This window comes from Centruroides vittatus, unplaced genomic scaffold (assembly GCF_030686945.1).
Source record: "Centruroides vittatus isolate TY-2023 unplaced genomic scaffold, ASM3068694v2 contig_341, whole genome shotgun sequence".
Classification (NCBI taxonomy): domain Eukaryota; kingdom Metazoa; phylum Arthropoda; class Arachnida; order Scorpiones; family Buthidae; genus Centruroides; species Centruroides vittatus.
Genome location: NW_027122166.1, coordinates 2,524,459 through 2,550,934, shown reverse-complemented (window position 1 = coordinate 2,550,934; position 26,476 = coordinate 2,524,459). Strand labels below are relative to the sequence as shown.

The window sequence follows — 26,476 nt, the reverse complement described above, 5'->3', positions numbered from 1 at the left end:
TGCAAGCTCTTGGCACAGACAGATTATTTACACAGACATAATCAGGTAGCAAATATAATACACCAAGAACTTGTAAAGAAACACAAATTAGTAGATATCCACGAGCCATACTACAAATACATTCCACAGACAGTATTGGAAAACAACACGCACAAAATGTACTACGACAGAGCCATAATCACAGATAAAACAATTTATCACAACAGACCAGACATCACACTCATTGACAAACACAATAAAATCACATACATTATAGACATATCCATTCCAAACACTCACAATATACAAAACGCATGCACTGAAAAAATTAGCAAGTACACAAAACTCGCCCAAGAAATAAGGCATCTGTGGAGGATGGATAGGGTGCTTATTGTACCTGTTGTTCTCTCCTCTACAGGTGTCATACCACACACACTACACAAAAGCCTGGGCACATTACAATTGAGTAGAAACACATACATCACACTACAGAAGGCCACTATATTGAATACATGTCATATTGTGAGAAAATTTTTGAATACAGACACACACACTGATACACTTCTTTAATTTCTGTTTTGGTTACTATGCCTTGACTTTGGTCCAGCATAGTACTTAGCCACCAGTGTTAACCGAGTATATCTAACTTAACCCAACATAATAATAATCAATACAAAACGCATGCACTGAAAAAATTAGCAAGTACACAGAACTCGCCCAGGAAATAAGGCATCTGTGGAGGATGGATAGGGTGCTTATTGTACCTGTTGTTCTCTCCTCTACAGGTGTCATACCACACACACTACACAAAAGCCTGGGCACATTACAATTGAGTAGAAACACATACATCACACTACAGAAGGCCACTATATTGAATACATGTCATATTGTGAGAAAATTTTTGAATACAGACACACACACTGATACACTTCTTTAATTTCTGTTTTGGTTACTATGTTTTGACTTTGGTCCGGCATAGTACACAGCCACCGGTGTTAACCGAGTATATCTTGCTTAACTTAACATAATAATCATATAATAATAATATTAATATTAATAATATAAAGTTTATAAAAATATACATTGCAATTTTTATATAATAAACTATTCAATGTTTAATTTTTATGTTTCAAGACAATTAATTCTTATGATATACATCATTAATAAGCAGTCTATGTTAATAAATAACTTGTAATATTGAATATAAATAAACTAGACATTTTCCTGTCAAGCATGATAAAATATTTTTTATAAGAAAGTAGAGATTGAAGAATTGAGAAGAGCTTCAAATCAAGTTTGACATTGTGATACAGTTTCTGTAACCTCTGCAAAGCCATTCTTACTCGATATTGCTTAAGTCAGACTTCACGGCCTTCAGGGGTCTCAGTTATTCTTATTCTTTTAGATCTAGAATTTACCTGACCAATTTTACTCTTATGCTTTCCCTGAAGCATTAGCTATTTTATTGAAAAAAAAAGGTCTTTTTAATTCCATGTTGATAGAAGAAAGATGAGTGATAACACTTCCTATTTAAATTTAGAAAGTTACTTATGATTGGATAATAGAATGTCGTGGTCACTGTGGAAGTATTTTTAAAAAGAAATTTGTTATAGAAGTGACATGATGTAGCTATCATTTTTAAAGTTTAAATATTAAATTTAATGAAGTAAGTTTAAAATATGCCATTTGCCAAATTATTTTAAAATGTGACTTAAGGGAAATCTCTTTGTCAAGCATGAACATTATATGGCCACTGATGTCACTGCAACATAAGTGCAATCACCTATCCGAAAGTGATAAGACGTTTATTCTATAGTTAATATTTCTGCAAAATAAATAGCCTATACTTTCTGTTAGAACATAAAACGAATATAACCAAAATTTCATCTGGATTGGACAAAACTTGCAGGAATTATAAGGAATTCATCCACAGATGAATTTACTGCTCTTATATTAGTAATAAGAAAAAGAAATATTTTTAGATATATATAGTGAAAATATTTTAATCATTGTATATTGTATTTAAAATAGGTTTATTCTAATTATGTTGATTATTTTCAAATTAAAGTAAGAATTTTTATATCTTAGGGATTAACTCAAACTTGTAAACTTTTGACAACAAAAGATGTACAGCAGTTGGTTGGAATTGTTGAATGTGAACTACCAAATCGGCACTTATATGAATTCACAGGAAATCTAAGGCTAATGGGGAAGCAGTAAGAAATTAATTAATTTTTAATAATCATTTAAAACAGTTTCTATTTAGAAATTATTTTATATTTTCAGAAACTTTTATTGATAAATTTTTAAAATTATGGAATATTTTATTCCATACTTTTAAATTTTGTTGATTTTTATAATTTTGTTAGTTTTTATTTCATGAGTTTATTCAATCTATATATTATTTATGATTTGTAGCAATTCAATTTCAGAATGTATTTTGTTATATTCTAAATGAAATTTTCTCAAAATATAATCAATAAAATATTGATTCTAGTTTAAAAAATTGGCTTGATTTATGGTTAAAAGAATATTGAAAGTGTAAATTTCAAAGTTATAAACAAAGAATCAATACTATTTTAATAAAGTGATTTTTTTTTTTTCCTGCTTTTATATATTAAGCTGAACAGAAGAATAGGTAAACAACAAAAAAAATCTAGCGATTTTAGCAATGTTTAATTTGATTGTTTAATTATTTAATCAAAGTACAGTGGTGCCTCGTATAATGGACGCTGCGAACAACGGACTTTCCAGCATAATTGGTGACTGCTCCATGGGTGCGTTCTTTAATAGCGGTCGCTCTGCGTCTCTGCTACTACAGGAGTGCGCTGCTGTTTGTAGTCATTTAGGAACGACTGTGAAAGAAAGAAAGATGGCGGCGCCCGCACTATCGATAGTATCGTGATGGAGAAATCTATAATTCTAAAATATGAGCTTTTAAAGGCAAAAGAAGGGTCCCAATTGTAAAATTTAATGATAAAATAGATTATTTGTTGAAAGAGCATTCAAAATAGCCACGAAAAAAATTAGAATGCCAGCTATCATTTGAAAAAATTAGAATGTTAATGTAATAAATATTAACTTGATAACACACTGAAAAATTCCTATTAAAGTTTAAAAATAAAATGTTTTTTGACTTTATTTCCTCTCTCATAACATTTCACATATTGTGTGTTAATGTCATTGAGAATTTGCAAATTTTTAACTTTATAAAAATCTAAAAATATTTTAAAATATTTTTTTAACCTAAAATCAATATGCAAAATTTTAGAATTAATGAAAACCTCTTTTATAGGGGACATACTGCAGTAGATTCTCAATTGTTTGGAATTGCATTAAAAGTAAAAAGCAGATTAACTAGATGTCAAAAATATCTATGGACGAGTCATTAAGCCAGTGGTTTCCAACCTGTGGGGCGCGCCCCCGTAGGGAGGCGCGAGACTGTTGCAAGGGGGGCATGCAGCTGTTTCCAAAATACCATTTTCGAATACAAACCAAAAAAGTCGAATAGGTGTCAAAAAAATGAATCAGCAAAATAGGTATACGTAATCCACAATCCTCGTTGCGAATTTTTCGGGTACAAATGCTAAAACATCCATCCACACTCTTGCTGGAACGAGAACATCTCGCTTTCACATTTGGAGCCGAGCGCGCTTTGAGTATTTATGAAATTAGATTGTTAGAAAAATTAAGGGGGACGCAACAATTTTTTTAAAGGGGGGCACAGGTACAAATAGGTTGGAAACCACTGCATTAAGCCATCAGAAATCACTTTGACTCATCCATTTTCTAAGTTATTGATTTTTAGGAGGCAAAGAAGAATGATATATTTAAATTTCAAGTTTAATATGAGTACAACTACATGATGTGGTTGTATGTATTTTTCTCTTCATGTTTCTTTGAAAATTTACATTAATTGCTGGATAAAGGGTTTAAATAGTACTAAATTGAGATTTTTTGAACAAGATGACATTTTTCACATTCATTCCAGATAGTCGAGAGTCTATTGTAAATTTTTTAGTGAGTGCTAGTTATACAAAATGTATCAAATCAAATTTTCAAAAGAAGTACAATAATACAAGTTTAGAATGTACATGAATAAAATTTTTAAAAATTGAGAGATTTTATTAATTTGTAATGAATAAAAACACATTTAATTTATTATATATTGACTATTGATTTTATAATGAAGATATTAATTCTATAAAGTATTTAAATAAATGATTTTAAAATAGGTAGAACACTGGTTTTGATTTCAGTATGGAAATTTAAAGTTTTATGATAAACTTGTCAACAATAAACTGACTTGTTTTAATATACAGTAATACCCCGAACTTATGCGATAGGTGGAACTGAGCAATAACCGCGTAAGTCGGGGTATAATTTTGCATATAAATACATACAAATTATTTTTAATTTGGGCCAGAGACTAAAGAAAACAATAATTTAGAAAAAAATGTTTAATAAAATCTTAAATAATACACATATATAACAAATTATATTATTAAAATTGTAAACCGAAGTTATTTTGATGTAGAAGGCTTCATAAAGTCTAACAAATTCGTCTGATGGCTCAAAGATTGGTTTTTTTCTCCTGCAAAATTTCCTCGTAGCATGCTAATAATTTTTTTATTTCTCATTTTGTAGAAGAAATGCGTTCTTTATTGGAGTCTATATTTTCTAAAATTTGTAACCCCTTTTCATTTTTTATCGAAGTCTTTAATAGTGTTAACTTTACATTCCAAAGATAAAGTTTTTCTTTTCTTGTTTGATGCAGAAGAATCAGTTCTACTTCGTTTGGATGATATAGTAGAGTCTCTCAAGTCTCCGTAGATATAACAAACACAGAAATAAATAACACAAAATAAATTGTAGCTATGCATCGATTTCACACAACATGTCTGAACATGTAAGCTGAACAATAGTGTGGGGGGGAGTGAGTAATCAATAGTTGTGTGGCGCTCAAACAAAAGACGAATCGACAAAATTTAAAAATTGCATAAGTCGGAGTAGTGTAAGTCAAGGTATTACTGTATTTTGAAATAATATAACAAGATTAAATACTTGCAAATAAATATTTTTTGTAAAGAAAGCATTATGAAGCATTTCACAATAGAAAGAAAGATAAAAGAAATTTACGCTTTCCTAATTTCAGGAAAAATTTTGAATGTTTCAGGTGAAATTTTTTCCTATTATATCACTATCTCTTACATTATATATAGGAATATAATAATATATTTGTATTTCTATATATGAAAATATAGAAGACAAATAATATATAAATGTTTATGGAAAGAAATATATACATCTTTATAAAATATAAAACTTACACTCTTAAAACTTAATTAAAATTTAAATAGTTTCACAATGAAAAGAGAGAATAATGGATTCTAATATTTAATTCTAAATTCAAATTTGAATTACAAAGGTTATACAAACATAAGTTCGAGTCCTTATTTCTTTATTTTCTTCCCTTTATTCCGATCAGGAACCACCATGCAACTTGCAACTTGAAGTCAAAAAAACTTCTAAAATTAACGAACAAAACACTATTAGACGACATACAACACAATTAAAAATGATCTTCGGCGCCGACCTGTCTTTATAGGCTACGGCATCTACAAAGCATTAAAAACTGTTAGTCTTCCACAATAGTATCCGTGTTATATAATTGCTTTTAGTTGCGGGCCCTCTGGCGGATTCGAGTAGTCTCAAAAAATTTACATATTTTCGTTTTAATTTCGTAAACAAAATTTACAAATTTACATACGAAAATATGTAAATTTTTTGAGACTACTCGAATCCGCCAGAGGGCCCGCAACTAAAAGCAATTACATAACACGGATACTATTGTGGAAGACTAACAGTTTTTAATGCTTTGTAGACGCCATAGCCTATAAAGACAGGTCAGCGCCGAAGATCATTTTTAATTGTGTTGTATGTCGTCTAATAGTGTTTTGTTCGTTAATTTTAGAAGTTTTTTTGACTTCAAGTTGCAAGTTGCATGGTGGTTCCTGATCGGAATAAAGGGAAGAAAATAAAGAAATCAGGACTCGAACTTATGTTTGTATAACCTTTGTAATTCAAATTTGAATTTAACTTTAATTCCCGAGTTTTGTACGAAAATATTTAATTCTAATTGTTTCTTCTAGTAAATTAACCAAATTTGTAATATTTTACAATAAGAATAAGTAGAAGCTTATTTCTCTGTTTTATTCACTTTAGACAATTCTGTAAATATTAAATTACATTAAAATATACAAAATACATTTATTGTTTCTGTATATAAACATTTTCCCCCAAAATAATACACAAATACAATTATACATTATTTGAAAATAAATACACAAGCCTTTAAAACCAGTATAAACTTTTTAATGAACAAATATTTTCATCTATATTAGTTGTTGTTAGGTTTGAATTTAGAAGTTTCAGAACATTAATGTTGGAAGTTCTTACTCTGAATTTATATTTATACTATAACTTGCAATAATAATGTTTTGGAGCATCTATATTGAAACCTGATGATGGTTGCTAATAGCTGGAAATGTTTCTTCATTAAAAATTTAATGTTGAATTTTAAAGGTTTTATTTAGTTTTACTGTTTCATTGAGTTTGTGTTTTATCTGTATATTATTTGTAAACCAGTCAACATTTAAATGAATATAATTTTCTTTGTAGAAATTGTGAATAATTTCTTTAATAAACTGTGAATAGTTTATTAACATTATATATTTAGAATAGCTTTAAACTTCCAATTAAATTTTAATTCAGTTATCATTTAAAAAGACTTAAGTTAAATTTTTATTATTAATTAATTTTTGTTCTTTGCTGGAGTTTTTGGTTTTTTTTTTCTTTTTTATTCCATATTGTTATCTAGTTTCTGCATTCTTTATATGAATTAAAGTTAAATTTAGTTGATAGTCTATAAGTAAATGTTTTTCAGAGCTAACCCTTTGGGACCAGATCAGATATTATTACGTGGTGCAAGGCTAAGAAATACAAATTGGATATTTGGTACGAATAAATATATTTATTATTGTAACTTCTTGTTATAAATTGTTAAAAATTAAAATTATAACAATTATCACTAAAATTCATTATAATTATAATTGAAGATATTTAAATAAGTTATTAATTTTTATATATGATTATAAAAAAAAAATTGATAGGTTATAGATAAAGCTATGTAATTTAGGTAATTTCAAAATGGTTTAAAATAAATTTAAAAATCAACTGTTGTTTAAGATATTTATTAAACTAAAAATATATTTTAGGTGTGGTCATCTATACAGGCCATGAAACAAAACTCATGATGGTATGTTGTTATTATATATTAGATTTTTCAAAAAATGTTGAAATTTCTTAGTAAATCTAATTTTTCATTTAATTCAATTAGCTATTTATTTATTTATGTATTTTGTTTGATTATAAGAATGGGAACATAACAAAAATATATATATATATATATACTAATCAAATAAATTCATAGATATGAAAAGTCCCTGAAATTCCTGACAAAACTTTGAAGGCACATTTTTCTTGTCAAAAGATAAAAAGTTTACATATGAATATTGTTTAGAATCATTTCTTTATAAAGTTATATATAAAATAATGTAAATCAATTATTCATCATGGTAAAACATCTGCCAGGTCATACATTATTAGAAATCTTGTTTAAATCTAAAATACATAGTTTATCTTGATCATAAGCATATTTACCAACCTTTAGAATGGGGACTAGCTGGGGGGAAGTTGGTAGAAAAATGCTGACAGCATAAAAATAAAAAAAATATTTATTAACATTGATATTGCACAATGTTTATATTAAATTCCTTTTAATAAACTAAATTTTTTTTAATGTTATGTCTGCATAAGATATTCTATAAAGTTATTGTCATAAACACTGTCAAGAGTATGGCAATAGCTTTATAGCTTTAAATTGTGATGTTAATCATAATTTAAAATAGGTCAAATATTTTGAGATATAAATCAGAACACATTATAAATCTGATATAATCTTGATGTGTCATGAACCTTGATATTGCATGATCAGTGCCTCTTGTTATATGCCTTTTGCAATGTTTTGTTCTGTTAATAATTTCTTTTGTTATGGTACAATGTACTTACAACAGTTGCTATCAGTCAGCTTATTGACTTTTGCTGTAGTTATTAAGGACAATAATTTTTCTAGTTATTTATTTCTTATCTGTCTTTTTCTTACCATACTTGAATATCTTTTCCTTTTACTGCACTGTAATGCATGGGAGGCTCTGCAGTGCTCTTTGGTAAAACTATCATCAGCCTTATTATTTTACAAAGATTACAAATCTTTGTAAAATAGTAAGGATGGTCATGGTTCTTTTCTTGAGAAAGTTCATACATATGGCCTATATATTCTAAAGCAGTGTTTCCCAACATTTTTTGTGCTATGCCCCACCTAAGTCTTTCAAAAATTCTTATGCCTCCCTAACATATACACAAGTTTTAATATTCAAAAATTGAAATGTTCACTAAGGAAGGTTTTAGGAAGAAATCACTAGGAAATTATTGAGAAAACACAGTAAGTAAATTTTCAAAACATATAATGGAGAACTGAAATTCAAGTACAAAATAATTTTAATGAAAGATTTTCTATAATATTTTAATTATTAGTAATTATTTATTATTTAAATTTAGTGAGACCCTTGCTCTTGATGCTTGCTGCAAAGAGATTTTATGTCAGGATCCAGTTTAGTTACCTTTAGTCTCCAGTCTCCCCGTTTTAGTTATATCCAGCCTATTTCTTTTTTTTAGCAGCAATTCATTTATGGTACTAAATCTGCATTCAGATAAATATGAAGATGGAAAGGGTAACAATAGTTCTTTTGCACAATTGGTTGCATTTGGATATTTGATTTGGGTTTCCTCACAAAGCCATGCCATCGCACCTTTTATATTAAATAATGTTTTAATTGACTCATCATTTAGCATTTCTGCAAGTTCTTCTTGGTACTGCATATTTGAAATATCAGACAAATCCACTAACATTGGCTGCATCATCCAAGTTTTGAAATCAATTTTTTTCAAATCAGAAAATCTTTCTTTTAAATTAGCCGATAAAATTTTCAGATGATTGACAATAACAAGTATAGCGGTATCAGTAACTTTACACTTTTGGAGCCAATGAAACTTTTCAAAATTTTTGTTGTAAATATTTGTCTGACATAATTCAATAAAGGTAATGAAACCAAATATCTTTGCTTTTGCATTGACAAGAGTTTAATTTGTTCCTTGAAGTTGTTTATTTAATATATTTAGTTTTTCAAAGATATTGGCTAAATAACTCACAAATGCCTTATCATCGATTGTTAACAGATTTTTCATTTCAGGTTTGTCGTGTAAAAAATCACTAAGAGTATCAAATCATTCCATAAATTTTTTCAGGAAGTTCCCTTTTGAGAGCCATCTTACTTCAGTGTGAAGTATAGCCTAAGTCTCACATGGTCACATTTTGTTCTTCACAAAATAACTTGAAAAGACGTTCACATTTGGTACTTGCTTTAATAGTATTGATACACTTTATAACTAAATTTAGTACTTCATTTAGAACAGGTGAAATGTTTTTAGCTACTAACTTTTCCCTGTGAATAACACAATGCATAAGAAGCATTTTTGGATTCTCATCTTTCATCAATTTTAAGCAACCATTTTTCTTTCCCATCATATTAGGAGCACCATCTGCAGCACAAGATGTTATATTTTTCATTGGTATATTATTGACATCTAAGTAATTTTTTAGCTTACTATATATATCTTTGGAGGTCATACTGCTTTCTAATGATTTCCAGAACAACATTTCTTCAGCAAACTCACTCTTTTCAATATGTCGTACGTAAGTTATAAGTACGGCCTCACTGTCTCTCAAAGTTAATCATCCATTTGCACTGAGAATTGTCTTGATTTCAGCTTTTCAACGAGTTGTTTTTCAGTATCCTCATTTCGTCTATTCTTCTGCTAACAGTATTGTTACTTAGTGGCATAGCTTTAACATCTTTGTCCAGAACCGTTTTAAGAAATGCTGATATTGATGGTTTGATTAAGTTCTCCCCTATAGTATGACTTTCCCCAGATTTAGCGATGAGTAATGAAATTTGATAACTAGCCTCCAGAGTACGATTGATAGTTTCTTTATGAGCAGTAAATAGAGACTTTAATGTTACTCTTTTTTCAAAATCTTTCTTCAAAGTTTAAAAGTAATTCAAATTGAATTAATATGAGCATTATGTTTTGCCTTCAAACGTGCCTCAAGATGACCTTGTTTCATTGATTCGTTGGTCAAGCATTGTTGGCATAAAAGACAAAAAGGTGACCATTCGTGGACAGCAGGTATAAAACCAAATTTTAAATATTCCTCCGAATACTGACGAACTTTTTTCTTGCTTGCACCACTCATTTCCTTATGGGCTAGAAAAATATATATAAAATCAATTAGAAACTAAAAAAGAAATATGATGTTGGATTCACGCGAAATGGTGTAGAGCTGTAGATCGAAAAAAGAAACATGTTTCAAAGACCATGCAACAGCATGGTCAACAAAGTAATTTATTTCGCATAAATGTACAGGTTTTATTTTAGATTTTAACTCCACGGTATTATAAAATAAGTAACAATAATACAGCGCAAACAACATATACCGTTCACGACAATATAAAAACTAAAAACTTATGTACTAACTTAAAACTAGCAATAGAAAAATTAGTAGGAAAAAGATAAGATAGGAAATAGAACATTGAAAAGATTGGAATACCTGGGTTTTCTTTTCTTGCTGAACTCTACAATCTCTGGGTGGGATACCACGTTGAACACTTTTGGAAGGTCTCTCGTTGTCGTGTTCATTGAAGTTGCTCTTGACTTTCCTGTCATTGCCAAACGCGACCTGGAACACCACAACTCATGTCTGTCCACCTTCACGTCTGGGCAAAGAATGTCCTTTCTCCTCTTCCACCGGCCTTAGGGCCTCATTTATCTTTTTTCTCAGTGGTTCCCAGAATTGTTAATCCCATCCCAAGGGAAAAGGGTTATAAAGGAAAGTTCTAGAAGGAAAGAGAAACAAAGAACAAAGAAAACTAAAACTAACTTGAATCAATATTTACAATAAATATGGCATACAGCAGCTATACAGTTAACTTAAATTCTAAACAAGTCCATTTTCGAATTGCCCACCTTAAAGATCAAATTGCCCACCTTAAAGATCAAATTGCCCACCTTAAAGATCAAATTGCCCCCTTGTGGGGCCCTCGTCCCACAAGGGGGCAATTTTTTGTGCATTTTTTTTCAACCATTGTTGATATATAAAAGTGGCTTTAAGAACAATATGTAAGACTTTCTTTTATTGTCTAAAAAATATGAATTTTGACTATAAAATATTATTATTTTTTCCTTTAGTAATGTAAATTTATCTAAGTTGCAGTACCAAAATTTTTTATAAAAGATAGATTTCAATGTAAAGCTTGATTCATAACAAAAGTTTTATTGACAAAATTGTTTTTCTTTACTTGAATTTGTAAATTATAAATTTGAAATTTTGTTATGAATGAACTGCCATTAAAAATGGAATTGTTTATTTTCTGAATTAGATAAGATGATTTTCTTCTTATTTATTTTATAGAATTCTATGTCTGCTCCACTGAAAAGATCAACAGTGGATAAAATTACAAATAATCAAGTATGTAATATCTGTGACTAGTAATTTTAATTTTTTCATTTATTTATTTATGTATTTGATTTGTAATTTAACTTTTTCTATGAGGGTTATTCAAATGAAACCCAACTAATGGATATATCAAAGTGTGGAATGTGTGTAGCAAATCATACTCCATTTGAAGTGTAGGTGGAAACACTAGGCTCACACTGCAATGTCACGTGAACCTACAAACAAGCTGTGTTTGTTTAGCATGTCAGGCAGATACTCCATTCAACTTTCAAGCATGGATGCATCAACAATTGAGCAGCGAGCAGTAGTGTGTTTTTTAACTACAGTAGATGCCACATGAGCAATGTGTATCAAAACTGTATGGGTTTGACAACAGTGAAAGACTGGAGTAAGCACTTCTGAGGTGGTCAGTTATTGTTGGCTGATGATGCCAGGCCAGACTAGCATATTGTGCAAACGAAAAGGTTACAGTAGCAAAAGTGGACAGATTCATTTCAAATGATAGATGAGTGACTGTGGAAGCACTGGCGACCAAGGTTGGAATAAGCATCAGTGGTGTGTTCACCATTATTTGTGAACATCTGCAGTATCAAAGATATTGTGTGTGCATCTAGTGGGTGCCACACAACTTGGTATCTGTGCAAAAAGATCTTTGCATAGGTCTGTTTTGGGAACATTTGCTGTGGTACATGCTGCAATGAAAGTTATCATTTTATAGAGAGAATTGTTACAGGAGACAAAACATGGTGCTTTCATTTTCACCAGAAAGCAAAAGACACACACAGTGGAAGCACATGTCGTCTGCACCATCTAAGAAATCAAAGGGAATGCAGACAACAACAGGAAAGGTGATGTTGACATTCTTTTTTGACAGCAAAGGCCCATTGCTGATGGAGTTTACCACATGTGGAACCACCATAAATGCTGCTCAGTACATGAAAACTTTAAAATCTCTGTGAGCTTCCATCAAGTCAAATGCCTAGTCTGCTTTTGCAAGGTGTCATCCTTCTTCGTGACAATGTCTACCTTCACACTGTGTGCATCATGCAAGAATCTCTTGTGAAATTCAAGTGGGAAATATTCCAGCATCCTACATACAGTCCTGACTTGTCTCCATGCAATTTCCACATTTTCAGGGAGCTTAAGAGGCACCTGAAAGGGCATAAGTTTCAATCGGACACTGAGGTGGAAGATGCAGTTTGGGAATGGTGCAGACATCAACTCACTGAGTTCTAAGAGCAAGGAATAGAATGTCTGGTGTCACAATGGGAGAAGTGCTCTACTCATCAGGGGTATTGCTTTTAATGTAATTTACTGTACCTACTAAATAGTCATTGGTCAGGTTTTATTTGAACGACCTTCATATATTTGACAATAACTTATCACTTCTTTAATATTCAAAAGCCTTTTTCAGGCTTGTTTTTCTTCAAAATGAAATTTTTTAAATAAAATATTGCCAAATTTAAGTTCTTAAAATGGCATTACCTAACACTTTTAAGTACTGTATATAATCAAATTAAAATTTTTTTTCTTCTAGATTCTCATGCTTTTCCTACTTCTGATTGTTCTGTGCCTTGTGAGTGCCATTGCAAGTGAGATTTGGACAAAAGAACACTCAAATACAGACTGGTATTTAGGAATGGATGGTAAAATAATTAAATTTACATTATTATATAAATCTGTTTTTGATAAAATATTAGTGTAAAAAGTGTCCATTATAAACAGATTAAATATTTCACATTTACACTATTATTTTGAATGTAATGAATGTTTGAAAATTTAGCATTCTAGAGATAAGTTGTGTGTACAGTACATAAATTATAGTGTTCATAATAATAGAACATTTTATACTACTAAATTTTCAAACAGTTAAGATTAAAGAAAACATTGTATAAAACTAAGTTCAGTGATTTCTGTATTGCTTATCTTAAAATTTACAAACTTTTATACAAAATGATAAATTTTTAAAATATCAATTCATTGTCTTCAGATGAAAATCATTTTATAATTTGTAACTTTGCATAACACAATTGATTTCTGCAAGTGGAAAATTATAAGTCCTCTGTTGTTTAAATTGTAATAGTAATAAATCATCATCTATAATTTTTAATAAAACAGTAAAACATGAAGATTTAGGAAAGAATTTATCCTTTGCACATATATGTATATACATAATGTAGGACATGCTTTTATGTAATTAGTGGATAAATTATTTATATTTATTTACAAATATAAAAGAATTTATCTACTTCTTAACTACAACAAATTAAAGTGAAGAAAAATAGATGTTAAAAAATATAAATCATTTTTTAAGAAGCTATATGTTTAGACCATTTTTACCATAGTGAACTTTAGAGGAAAATATGAAAATAATACTTGTTTAAAAATATTTTATATTTTTTAAATTATTAAAAAGCCAACATTAAAATGTGAGAAACAAGAAATTTCAAAAACCTAATTTTAAGTGTGAAAAACTTACAGAATTGTTTGAAAATAATATAAAATATTAAAGATTAGTTAAAAATTAGTTTTTAGATTAACTTAGCACACGTTATTACATTTCATTATTTTTTATTTAATTCAAAATTTGTTTTTTATACACAGTAGATTTTTTTCTTAAATATATTTTTTTAGTTTGCAAAATGATATTTTTAAAAATGTATATTTTAAACAAATGCATAGCATTTTTATTTTGAATAGTTATCAATGTATATTTTGTTATTATTTTGATGATTTTCAATGATTTATACTTATGGTTCATTGAATATCAATAAACAGCTTTTAAAAATCAAAATTATTATATTTAATATAAATAAAATCTTTGCATAAAATTTATTATAATTTTGTTATATTAATTTTTTTTTATTAATTCTTCATACAGAATTGTCAACAACAAATTTTGGTTATACTTTTTTGACATTTATCATTCTGTACAATAATTTAATTCCTATAAGTCTCCAAGTAACTTTAGAAGTAGTTCGATTTGCCCAAGCAATTTTCATTAACATGGTAAGTTTTTTTATTATTTTCTTTTAGTAAATTTGATATATTTATATAATTTAAGAAATAGCTATTTCTAATATTCACAAATTTTTTAAGTAGAAAAGAAATAAAATATACTATGAGCTATATTTGTCTTCATAATCCAGCATTATTAATAAATTGCAGTGCATTCTTGCTAACCTGAAGTAATTACTTATGGAGTTGTTTGGGTTACAGCAGTGTTTTCCAATCTCTGGGACAATAGTCTCATGCCCCGTGAGACTATTGAAAGGGAGAGACGCAGCTTTTACCAAATTATCATTTTTTAATACAAACAAACAAAAAATAGTCAAATTGATGTCAAAAAAATGAATCAGCAAAACTGTTATGACTAATTCACAAACCCTCATTTGAATGAATCTGGTATGAATGCTAAAAATTTATTCACACTCTTGCCAAAACATCTAAACAACAGTTGTGCCCTGGTGAACAATATACTTTATACTTTAATAAGGTATATTGTTTTGTAGGCATTAAAATAAATTATAAGGACAGTATTTATGAAATTAGATAGTTATGAAAATTGAAGGGACACAACAACTTGTTTCTGCAAAAGAGGAGGTGGAGATACAGAAAGTTTGGAAACCATTGAATCACAGGATTACAAAAATTAGAAATCAAGAATGACTGTAAATAATTATATATTTATTATATATAAATAATGGATTTGAGAGCAAATTTTAGAATGTAATTTTTAATTTATATTAGGTGGACGGGAAAGTAATGTCATTTTTTTACATTAAATTCAAACAAACAAATTTTTAACTTGTTTTTATTTTTAATCAATGGTGTAATCACCCTTGTTATCAACAATCTTTTGCCATTTAGTGTGCAAATTTTCAGTGCCGGATTGATAAAAATCAATTGATTTTTTAGCAAAATATCTGGAAATGGCATTTTAGATATCATCCAAATTTTCAAATTTTTTGTCACATAGCGATCGGAATAAATGGAAATTTGATGGTGCAATGTCGGGTGAATATTGGGGCTCCCACCCCAATTCATTAATTTTTTCCAGGGTTCGTCTCACGCAGTGCGATCTTGCATTATCATATTGCAGAATAATGCCTTTTCTGTTGACAGTTGCTGGACACTTTTCAATTAAAGATTGACTTACTTGATCCAATTGTTCACAGTAAAGGTCTGCATTCACAGTTTGTCCAGGTTTCAACACTTCAAAATGAATGATTTTGCGAATACTTCACCAAACACACACAAGCACCTTTTTGGGATGTAAATCTGACTTAGCAGTGCTTCGTGGCAATTCATTTGGTGAGAGCCACTGCCTTTTGTGTTTTGATTATCATAGAGGACCATTTTTCATCTCCACTAATCAAGCAATCAAAAAACCCTTTTGTATTGTGTTGTTGAAGCAATATGTGACATGTGGTGGATTAGTTAGCTTTGTTTTCTTTGGACAAATTATGCAGGACCCAAACACCTGCTCTGCATACTTTACCAATCTGCTGCAAAAGAGTGTTTGACAGTTCCTTGATTATCTGACACGGATTTGCTTCCACTTCTGTCCTTAACATGTCATTGCCTAAAGTTGTTGGTCTTCCTGATCGATACAAGTAGGAAAGATCAAAATTACTAGATCTGAACTTAGAAAACCACCTTTGGCATTTACAAACATCTAATGTACTTGGATAAACATTGCAAATGTTTTTGGTAGCAACTGTTGTGTTACTATGTTTCTACCCTTGTGAAACTCAAAAAGCATACAATGCCAGATATGTATCTCTTCTGGTATTTGGCTGGCCATTTCACCCAAAATGGCAAAAAAAAAATTTAAGATTTTAATTATTTACAAGTAAGCAAGTTACTTTAATCTTAAAATGTCTTTGGCACAGCTTCGAAGTACACAATGAGCTGATGAATGATAAACAAATATTGACATGCACAGAAACGATATTACTTTCTGGTTCCCCTAATATAATAAAATAAACAATATTAATTATTTATAATTTACAAGAAAATTTTTTAAAAATTTCACGTGAAGTTAATCTGCCTCAATATATAAAACATGTTGAAAATTTTTCATCAGTAATGGCTAAAATTGTAAATATATATTCAATAATCATAAAATATTAATTATAAATTATGATTATTACAGAAAGTTTTATTGCCATTATGCTTTATTTTTTTAAGACATCTTGAAAACTTAGTTTCTAGCATTTGTTTTAATAGGCATGCTATTTTATAAGAGACAAGAATGCAAAATCTATAACATATTTATAGTGTTCACATCATACTGCAGTGGGTGATTGGTTAACGAACAAATCAGATAACAAACACTTTTGCGAAAGATTCTTTACCCATACCATTATATTCGGACAACGAACACCTCACAGAATAAACACAAGAAGAAGCAACATTAAATTATGAATACCGATTGGTCTTCCCTTGTCTTCAGGCAACAATTTGAAACTTCTCGGAGCGCGGAAGACGTCAACATCAACACTCAACCCGGTATATACTGATCATATAGTATTCCTCCGAACTTTGAAACTCTTCCTTGTAATTCCAACAGCATTTTATTTTTCTGACAAAGAACTTTTTATAGTATTCATGAGACTGTCGGGCAGGCACTCGTTAAGTTTTGCATCGGTTTTTATTTTCGAAAGGTGAGAGTATAATAACAAAGGTAGAGAGTGGGCAGAAGATGACTGATGTTGCTGGGCAGTTTGGCTTGAACAGGTCTACAGTAGGCCTCAGTTCAATCTTATCCAATAAAGATACTGTATAATCAAGAAAACTCAAGCAGACTAAAGAATAACAAAAATTACATCTGAGAACATTGAACATTGAACAAAAGAACATTGAAAAGCTCATAATGGAACCTGAAATTGATCTGACAACAGAAGAATGCCAAGAACTCTTGAATGAAGAACACCAAGAAACTCTGCGAGGTATGTTTTCTTCTGAAAAAGAGGATTAATGCCAATGTATGCTCTTAAACATCTTTTGAAGAAGTGGGAGGATGTCAGAACAACAGTCTCAGAGTGGCATCCAAACCAGGTTGAGGTTAATAGGCTTGGGGATCTCTACAATTACAATGATATTAATTACTTCTGGAAAATTCTGAAGAGAGAAAAGCAAATAACATTAGACAGATTCTTTAACCCCCACAAACGGAAAAAACATGACTAATAAAACTGCAAGACTGTGTATATATGTATTTTTATTATTACATATAAATAAATGTAATAAGAAAGTATATATTTTTTGTTTTTTGGAGTCTCCAGAATAAATTAATCAAATTCCCATAAAAACCTATGGTAAATCGATAATTGGTTAACAAACAATTCGGATAGCGAACAAAGTCTTGGAATGGATTATGTTCATTAACCAATCACCTAATGTATACTATAATATTGTTTACAACAAAAATTATTTTCAAGGAGTGATTTCCCCCTTAACCTCATCCTTAGATCACACTTGAAGAAATAGATATATAGTATAAAAAATTTTTTAAATATATTTGGTAGATATATTTACATTAAAATGTGTAATACACTAATTTTACAAATTTGTTATATTTTTAAATATGTGGTTATCTTTTGTTTTTGGTCAAATTAAATTTAACAGAAAATTGAACAATTAAACTAAATTCAGATTAGAGTGCCCTGTATAAAGATATAGTAATAAATAAATTTAAAAATGATCATTAAAATATATTCACTCTTCAAATACTTTTTGATTTTATAATATGAATTTAACAACTAAAATTTTTTTATACACAGGAGTTGACTTTATTTGAAATGAGTGAACATAAAAAAAATTGTATTCTTAGTAGTCTACTTCTTCACATTGGAACCATACTGATTCAAGAACTTGTCTCAGTGTGTAATGACATTAAACATTTCAGACCTGTAGAATGTTTTCTTGCAAATAAAGCCAGTTTTGAACAGTTGCTTTGACATTATCATCCACAACTTGTCCCCAGCCATAATGCTTTTGATGACTTGGTTTTCTTGGTGTTTCAAATGATCTGAACACATTATTATCCTGACAACAGTTTTGCATTTCTGTCAATTTCATGGGTTCCAGTGACTTTTCTATACCCAATGTTCCCTTCTCTATATCCCTTTTCAACCACAATGTCGTTATCTGTATAAAAAGAAATATCAAACTCTTCAGGTGAATTTTGTAATGCTTCTTCTATTAGCAACTCTTTTCAGAGCAGTGACACTTAATGGACATCTAGAATGAGGCTTATCTGTCAGATTGATGACATTGTCCAAACATTTTGTATCATCTGTGGACATTGGAGGTGTTCAGACAATACTCATCATTTCAGCATGAATGTCTGACAGTTTCTTACCCATTGTACACAGAAAATAAACTCAGTGTTGATGCCATTTTCTTCATTCATATGTACACACTAGGTGGCAGCTGCTGTTCAAAGACAGTGTAGCCAAAATGCTCTTGCTTCAGACCACTCATTTCTTGTTACAACTAACAATACTTACAAATTGTTATTAATAAAGTGGTATTACTTTGATTTCCCCTCATATTTTCATTTTGTGAAATTGTCGTACAAATTGAAATCTTAATTACAATAAAATTTAGTATTTAGGTTATAAGAATATTCAAGTTTCACATGTTATTTTAGTTCTTAACCATAGAAAATAAATTTACTGATAAATTTATATAGCTTGGAAAATAGGTAAAATAATTTATTTTTCAAGCTGTGTAACTATTTAATTTATGATGTATTATCATAGCAGTAATATTTTAATTAAATAATTAATTAATTAATAATAAAGTTAAAAAGAAGTTATAAGTTTGAATCATTCTGGTCAATCTTTTAAAATTTTAAATAATTTAGAAAATTATGGAAATTAAATGTTTACATATTGAATTTTATATTTATACCAGACATGGACAAATGTGGCTCTTGCTGAAAGTGTTAATTTCTGTTTTTTATTATTATTTTTACAATTTTATTTTTATAATTGTGTGAAAATGTTTATTAAAAACATTCAATATTTGTTTTATCTTATATTTATATTATATAATAAAATTGTGCGCCTTTCCATACTATCCGCCATGACAGTACAGAACTGCGGCTCCCATGCATTTTGCAAAACCTACATTTTGGCTCCCACTGAACTCTTGCTTGCCTACCACTGATTTATACATTGCATTACTATAAAGTAAATATCAAATTACTTTAAAATCATATAGTTTATTTACAATCTTCTTCCAGTTATATAATTTGTATAATTGTAATAGACATTAATCTGCTTTTTATGAAGTTACAGATTTTTTTCTTAATAATTATGCAAGTGCACAAAAATTTCAGTTTTTATTTAATTACTGTCTGTATGTATAGGCATCCTTTCTTAATATTTTTCCAGTAGAATATGAAGAGTTACAGAAACTTTATGTAACTTTTGTTCTCTCAATATATTTTTAAAGCCAATGTTTATATAAGAAAAATTTATCTACATCCTAAAAATTTAATACAACTCTTTCAACAAAATGTTATGCAAGGAACATTTCATTCCAAATACAGTTGGTCAGAATTTTAGGTTACTTTTCAAAATGTCTACACATGCTTGTTTATTAAGAAATGGAATATATGTCTCAAGTATAACGATACTGGAAGAGGCATCATAGTGTTATATTATGCTAACACTTTATATAGCAGAAAGCTTAAATATGTTTTTGTAATGTCTGTTAAAGCCTAACAAAATGTCAGAGACAAAGTGATTTTGTCTTCTGTTTGGGAGCTTCCATTTTTCCAGAGAGGTCAGCTTAGTGTGATACATTGTCATCAAGATGATCATCTGTCTTGACTGAGGTGGACCCTGGATGTGAGCCTCTGATCCAGTCTCTGGATTGGACTGCCATTGGACCAACTGAATCCCTTAAAATGAAGGGACAAAGACCAAATGGACAGTTTTTCCCTGAGAGTTTTCATTGACAGTTTTCATAGACAAGTTTTTAGCGTTTTCCCTTGGAATGTTTCAAGTTCATGTTTATGTCTGGACTTTGACAGCAAGTGTCAACCAGACATCAATGAAAAGTTTTTCATTGGGACAATGTGAACAGATTTATTTGTTGAACTTTCACTATGTCACTAACAGTAGTTAATCAATTACTCAATCAGTTATTAATGAAGTGATAGAGACATTGTTAGTTAAGAATGTGTTATGATTTATTCCTTGTTATTTATTGTAAAATTTTGTTTTTTTGTTATGCCTTATGTCATATGTAATGGTTGTAATGCAGACCATCATACATGTTACTGTATTCAAAGCAACTATTTGTTAACAACCATATTAATTGTTTAGGGATCAGAAAGCAATTTATTAATAATTTTATATTCTAATATGATAATTTATAACTTATGTGTAGACACTATATTATATTTTATATATGGTTTTGTAATTTAGTTAGTGAGTTTTAGAGAAGTGAGAGAATTGATATTGTAATGCATTATACTTTTTCTTATATAAAATAATGAGAAATAAGCTCTCAGCTAACATTGTGCTGAAGAATGTCTAATTTTCAAAAATAGATTATTGCTGCAACTCACCATGTGACGCAACAAGGCGGGGTCACACAAGTTAGGGTTCAAATTTAATTAAAAGAACCAGGCCTGGATTTTGTGAGAATCAAAAGAAATATATAAATTTAAAACACTTAAGTAAAGAAATCAACGATAGATATTTATTAGGTTGAACAATAATTACAAATGATTAATTATAACCAAAGTTAGTATAATTTTCAAAAATGTCAACTAGTCAAGTAACAAAAAAAAGGAGTAAACAATTAAACAAATGAAAGTCTTATTTCTTATAATAATACAAGCTAAGATCCAATCTCCATCCCAAAAGAAATACTCAACAATGGTATACATTGCTTCCGCTTAATCACTTTTCTTTGACGTGTCACCAACAGTCATCGTTAAGAATTTCACCACCCACGGTAGTGGGTGATCCATCTTTTATTTGAAGAGCAGTGTGGAGCTGCACTGAGCTAATTTACATTGATTTGCGTCATGGGACAGTCACAGATACAAAGTTGTATCTGCTTTTTGAATTTTTTCACAAGAGGGTTTAGGAGTTTGTCCTTAAATAAAAAGACCCCCAAAAAGAAAAATAACAAACTAAAAAATAACGCCCAAAAATGTAAAATAACGTTCGCACATTTACTCCTTACATTGCTATTAAGCAGGCGATGTCTATGTATATAATAAAACAATGATAAATGTTTTTAACATAATTACAATGTTTTGATGATAAAATTTCATTTAAAAAGTATCATAAATTAATAAAAAGTCAGTCATATTTAAATAATTCTTTGTTATGTTTAATAATGTGGTTATAATTCAACAACTTCAAAATATTATGAATAATGAATATAGAAAATTGCTGAGAATTGCAGATGCAATTAAATAAGCATTATGCCTGACTAAAATAATGTTTAATTTTTAAATGGAAATATTTCAGAAACTTCTGTCTTATGCTCTAAAGTAAATCAAAATCCTTTTCTTTTGTTATAGTTCTTTTAACCAGAGTTAACTTTAGATTTGACATCAAAGCATTAAAATTATCTTTATTTTGAAAACAGTAGACCCCCTATAACACGGGTTCATATAAGATGGATTCGTATAACATGGCAGAAAAATTGCAATCGTGTTCACATAACACGCTAAAAGAGGCTCATATAACACTGTAAAAGAATGAGACAGATTGTCATGGCCAACTTGTGTTTCGACAGGATTGGTCGAATCTGGACCAGTAGTGGACATTGCACAAACCATTGAGTTTAAATGAGCAGTGGACCTACTAAAAAACATTTATTATTCAACAGCCATAAAAATTATGTTTCTATTAATGATGTCTCCAAAGTTTAGTGAATTTTTCGCAGAAAGAATAACTTATCAGGAAATGCGCTCCGTTCGATGAGCCGCTCCGTGACGAAAACAAAGCTTAAGCAATGACAAAATTTGTAAAATCTAAGTGACTCGTACAAAACAGAACATATCTACTGTGTTATAGGGGTCTATTGTATACTCCAGGTTTTCTGAAAATGGTTTTTCTTTTTAGATGCTTTGACTGGGTATCAATTTATTATTTTAGTAAAAACTCTAATTATATAGAGATCTATTCACAAATATAACTCACCAAAATTAATATGCTGTTTGTAATTTTGTTTTTCATAATTTTTTGAAACTGCTTTGTCTGTTTATAGGATAACAACATGTATTATGAAGAAACAGATACACCTGCTATGGCTCGAACATCAAATCTTAATGAAGAACTTGGCCAAGTGAAATATATTTTTTCTGACAAAACAGGAACATTGACATGTAATATTATGGAATTTAAACGATGTTCAATTGCTGGAATTATGTATGGGTAAGAATTAGTATTTAATTATTTTGAATATACTTAATAGTAGTAATAATTGTAATTTTGAAACAGAATTTATATAATATATATGTTATGGACAAAGTGATTAATATGAGCATTATGAATGATGACTAACAAAATCGGGCATTGTAATAAATTTCAAAAATTTATCAAATTGACCGGTCATTATGAATACTGCTACCACCTAGTTGGGCAAAGTGATGATAATATGTTGAGAAGTGATCATCCGACATACGCTAGCCAATCAGAACTTACATCTTAGTTGCACATGTGTATTGCATTTGCGACTGGAGGGTTGGAGTCTCTTTGACCCCTCGTCAGGATGTGACACCACCGAGTCGATCGAGACTCGGAAATCGCGATGCAGAGTTCTTCCGTCGCGCGAGCGGTCGCGAGTGAGTGGGTACGTTTACGGTGGAGGTGGAGGTAGAGGTAGGAGATCCGAGGAAGTGAGTCACTCAAGACACCAGCCAAGTAACAAGGCTAATTTTAATAAGGGAGTATAACAACGTTACAGCAAGACGCATGGTTATTACGGACGTATTTTTAGATACGCGGAGAGAGAGAGTTTACAAACGATTCGCGCGTTGATAAATACCTTAGAGAGTCTTGGAGCCGTCGTTGGGTATCACTGAGATGATAAGGTCCACGGAGATTCACAATTAGAAGGAACAGTTCACAAGATAATCCGCACGGCACTATGGTCTTGGTATAATTCCCGGTTCGGAAGATGGCTGAAAGGGTTCAGGGTTGCTTTCACGATAACTAAATGACGACTGCTGGATTTGTCATCGTTCGTTCGTTTTATTTTTTCACTCGGGTTTTTTCCATGAGGGTCGGGTGTCCAATACGTAAATTTCTTCTAAAAGTTCCTGGTGGCATACATCTAACTAGATGGGTCATCCTCAACGAGGAAGCAAGTTCGTGGGAAATAATTTTTATGGGTTTCTACAGATCTTTTGATAAAAATGGTGGAGAAAAACTTTGAAAAAGTCTTGATTTAACACCTTCGTCTTTTCGTCTGTCACACATTTAGTACCGAATTTAAATTTACGTGACCAGTAGTTAATCTTTTTTCTTTGACAAAAGTAACGATCATGGAGGAATCATTAAGTGACATGAACAACCGATTAAACGAGTTAATAGCAGAAAAGGGTGAAAACAATTAAATTTTTACAAAATCAGTGTATTTGTTAATGATAGAAAAAGTGAGAGTCAAAAATGGAAGTTACTTCTAACTTACCGGAAGAATATCAGTTAATAGTACTTTGAAATAATTCACAAAAAATAAATATTTCTAAATGAAATAAGTGGAGTTTTTTTTAAGCAAATTTAAAATTCGGTACTAAACACGATACACAAACGCAACTGAGTGCCGATTGGCTAGCGCAAGGATGGGCAACCTTTTTCTATGTAAGCGTCGCATTTTAAGACTTTTGAACTGATGCGGGCCGCATACAAGAGAAAGAGAAAAAAAAATGTTGGTAAATCAGACTTATTTATTCATATATAATTATAAATTAGCATAGGTATACTTAATTTAGCTTCTGGAACTGATGTAAACATAATATATTGGAAATATTTGGTTAAATATTTGTCACTGTTAGTTTTAAATTAGTTTTAATGTGTCTGTTAGCCAGTTTCTTGTTTTAATTTTTGCTAAATTCATTGCGGGAAAAACTATTCACATACATAAGTTGTAGAAAATAACGTTTGAATTTTTGCTGCACACTTCCTTAAGCTGGGAAGTTGATATATTTATTCACATTTTATGCGTCGCAGGCTGCAAAATATATGAATGCGGGCCGCAGGTTGCCCATTCCTTGGCTAGCGTATGTCGGATGATCACTCCTCAACGTATTATTATCACTTTACCCGACTAGAGGGTAGCAATATTCATAATGACTGGTCAGTTTGATAAATGAATCAATATTTATCACACTGTGCGCCCTTTTTGTCATTATTCATAATGCCCGATTAATCACTTTGTCCATAACATATATATTATATAAATTTCATATTTTTCCATAATTTTGTTTTGTTGTTGATTAATAAATTTATGGAATTAAAATGAAAATTTAAATAGTAGAAAAATATTCTTACCTTTCTTTTTATACACACTTAAAAATACCTCTTTGTTGTTTTAATAATTATCATTTAGCAAACAATATATTATGAGGTGCTTCCAGAAAGTAAGTACCATTTGGCTATTTAAAAAAAATAGGCAATTGAAACAAAAGTTATTTAATTACCATTAAATTATACATAGCTTAATTTACTTTTCAACATGATTGTCATACAAATTGAGGCAGTTATCATATCTTGGCACTAACTGAAGATATCCTGTTCATAGAATTCTGCTGCCTGTGAATCAAACCATTTCTGGATGTTGCAGTGATTGTTATTTGCTTTCTGGTATCATGTGGCAAATCCATGTTTCGTCACCAGTGACAATTCTTTTCGAAAAATCCATTTCCTTCCTCTTCATACCACTACAAAAGTTCTAAGGCTGACCCCATGCGTTTAGTTTTGTGAATGTCTGTTATAATTTTGCCCATCTTAATTTTGCCCATCTTAATTTTGCCCATCTTAATTTTGCCCATTATAAAAAAACCCATCTCAAACTCAGCTTTTTTAAGCGCAAGTGTTTAGTCACAATTTCATGCAGCTAAGATCTTGAAATGTTAGAAAATTGTAGAGACAAATCAGAAATTGTAAACTATCAGAATTAATCATCTTTTTAACATTGTGCAGCAATTCTCCATTGATTAGATATGGGTGGCCACTACACTCTTTGTTGTGAATGTTGTCCCTTCTTTGTTAATCATTCTAATTTACTTTCTCATCATACCTTCACTTATCACATTTAGTCTATAAATTTGCTAATAAATTTTGTGTGGTTGAACAATCTTTTACATTCAAAAACCTAATTATTGATCATATTTCACAACTGGTGGTTGCTCAATTGTTTTGAACATTGTAACTGATGCTTAGTGATCCTCAGTGTGAACAAGAAAAACAAACCTCACTTGGTTGCTTTGTTCTTGAGCAGAAGTAACTACTCATGCACAACCTTGATATTGTCAACATGCAGGAGATATACATAAATGGTACTTACTTTCTGGATGCATCAGTTATTAATTGGACATTGATGCATGCCATGAGATCAAATAAAATCATAACAAATGAAGTCTGGGTTTTACATATTATTCCTATTTTTAAAAAAATTTCTTTTTTCTCTTTTCATGGAATTTTAAGATATTTAAATTAAATGTATCACAAATAATTTCATAAACAGTAAATAAATATTCATACATCTTACATGTTAGGTTGATCATAATAATTTTTTTAAAATTTAATGTCTAAC

The 26,476-nt window shown here is 29.9% G+C and overlaps 1 protein-coding gene across 1 annotated transcript in view; it reads left to right on the top strand.

Annotated features, from left to right (window-relative positions):
* LOC136974089 (probable phospholipid-transporting ATPase IA) overlaps positions 1-26,476 on the top strand; it is a 166,618-nt gene that overhangs the window by 82,362 nt on the left and 57,780 nt on the right. Inside the window, 7 exon segments of the mRNA XM_067268884.1 lie at positions 2,068-2,195; positions 6,926-6,996; positions 7,257-7,297; positions 11,630-11,686; positions 13,212-13,320; positions 14,556-14,683; positions 22,928-23,094. Coding sequence (XP_067124985.1) covers positions 2,068-2,195; positions 6,926-6,996; positions 7,257-7,297; positions 11,630-11,686; positions 13,212-13,320; positions 14,556-14,683; positions 22,928-23,094 — 701 coding nt within the window.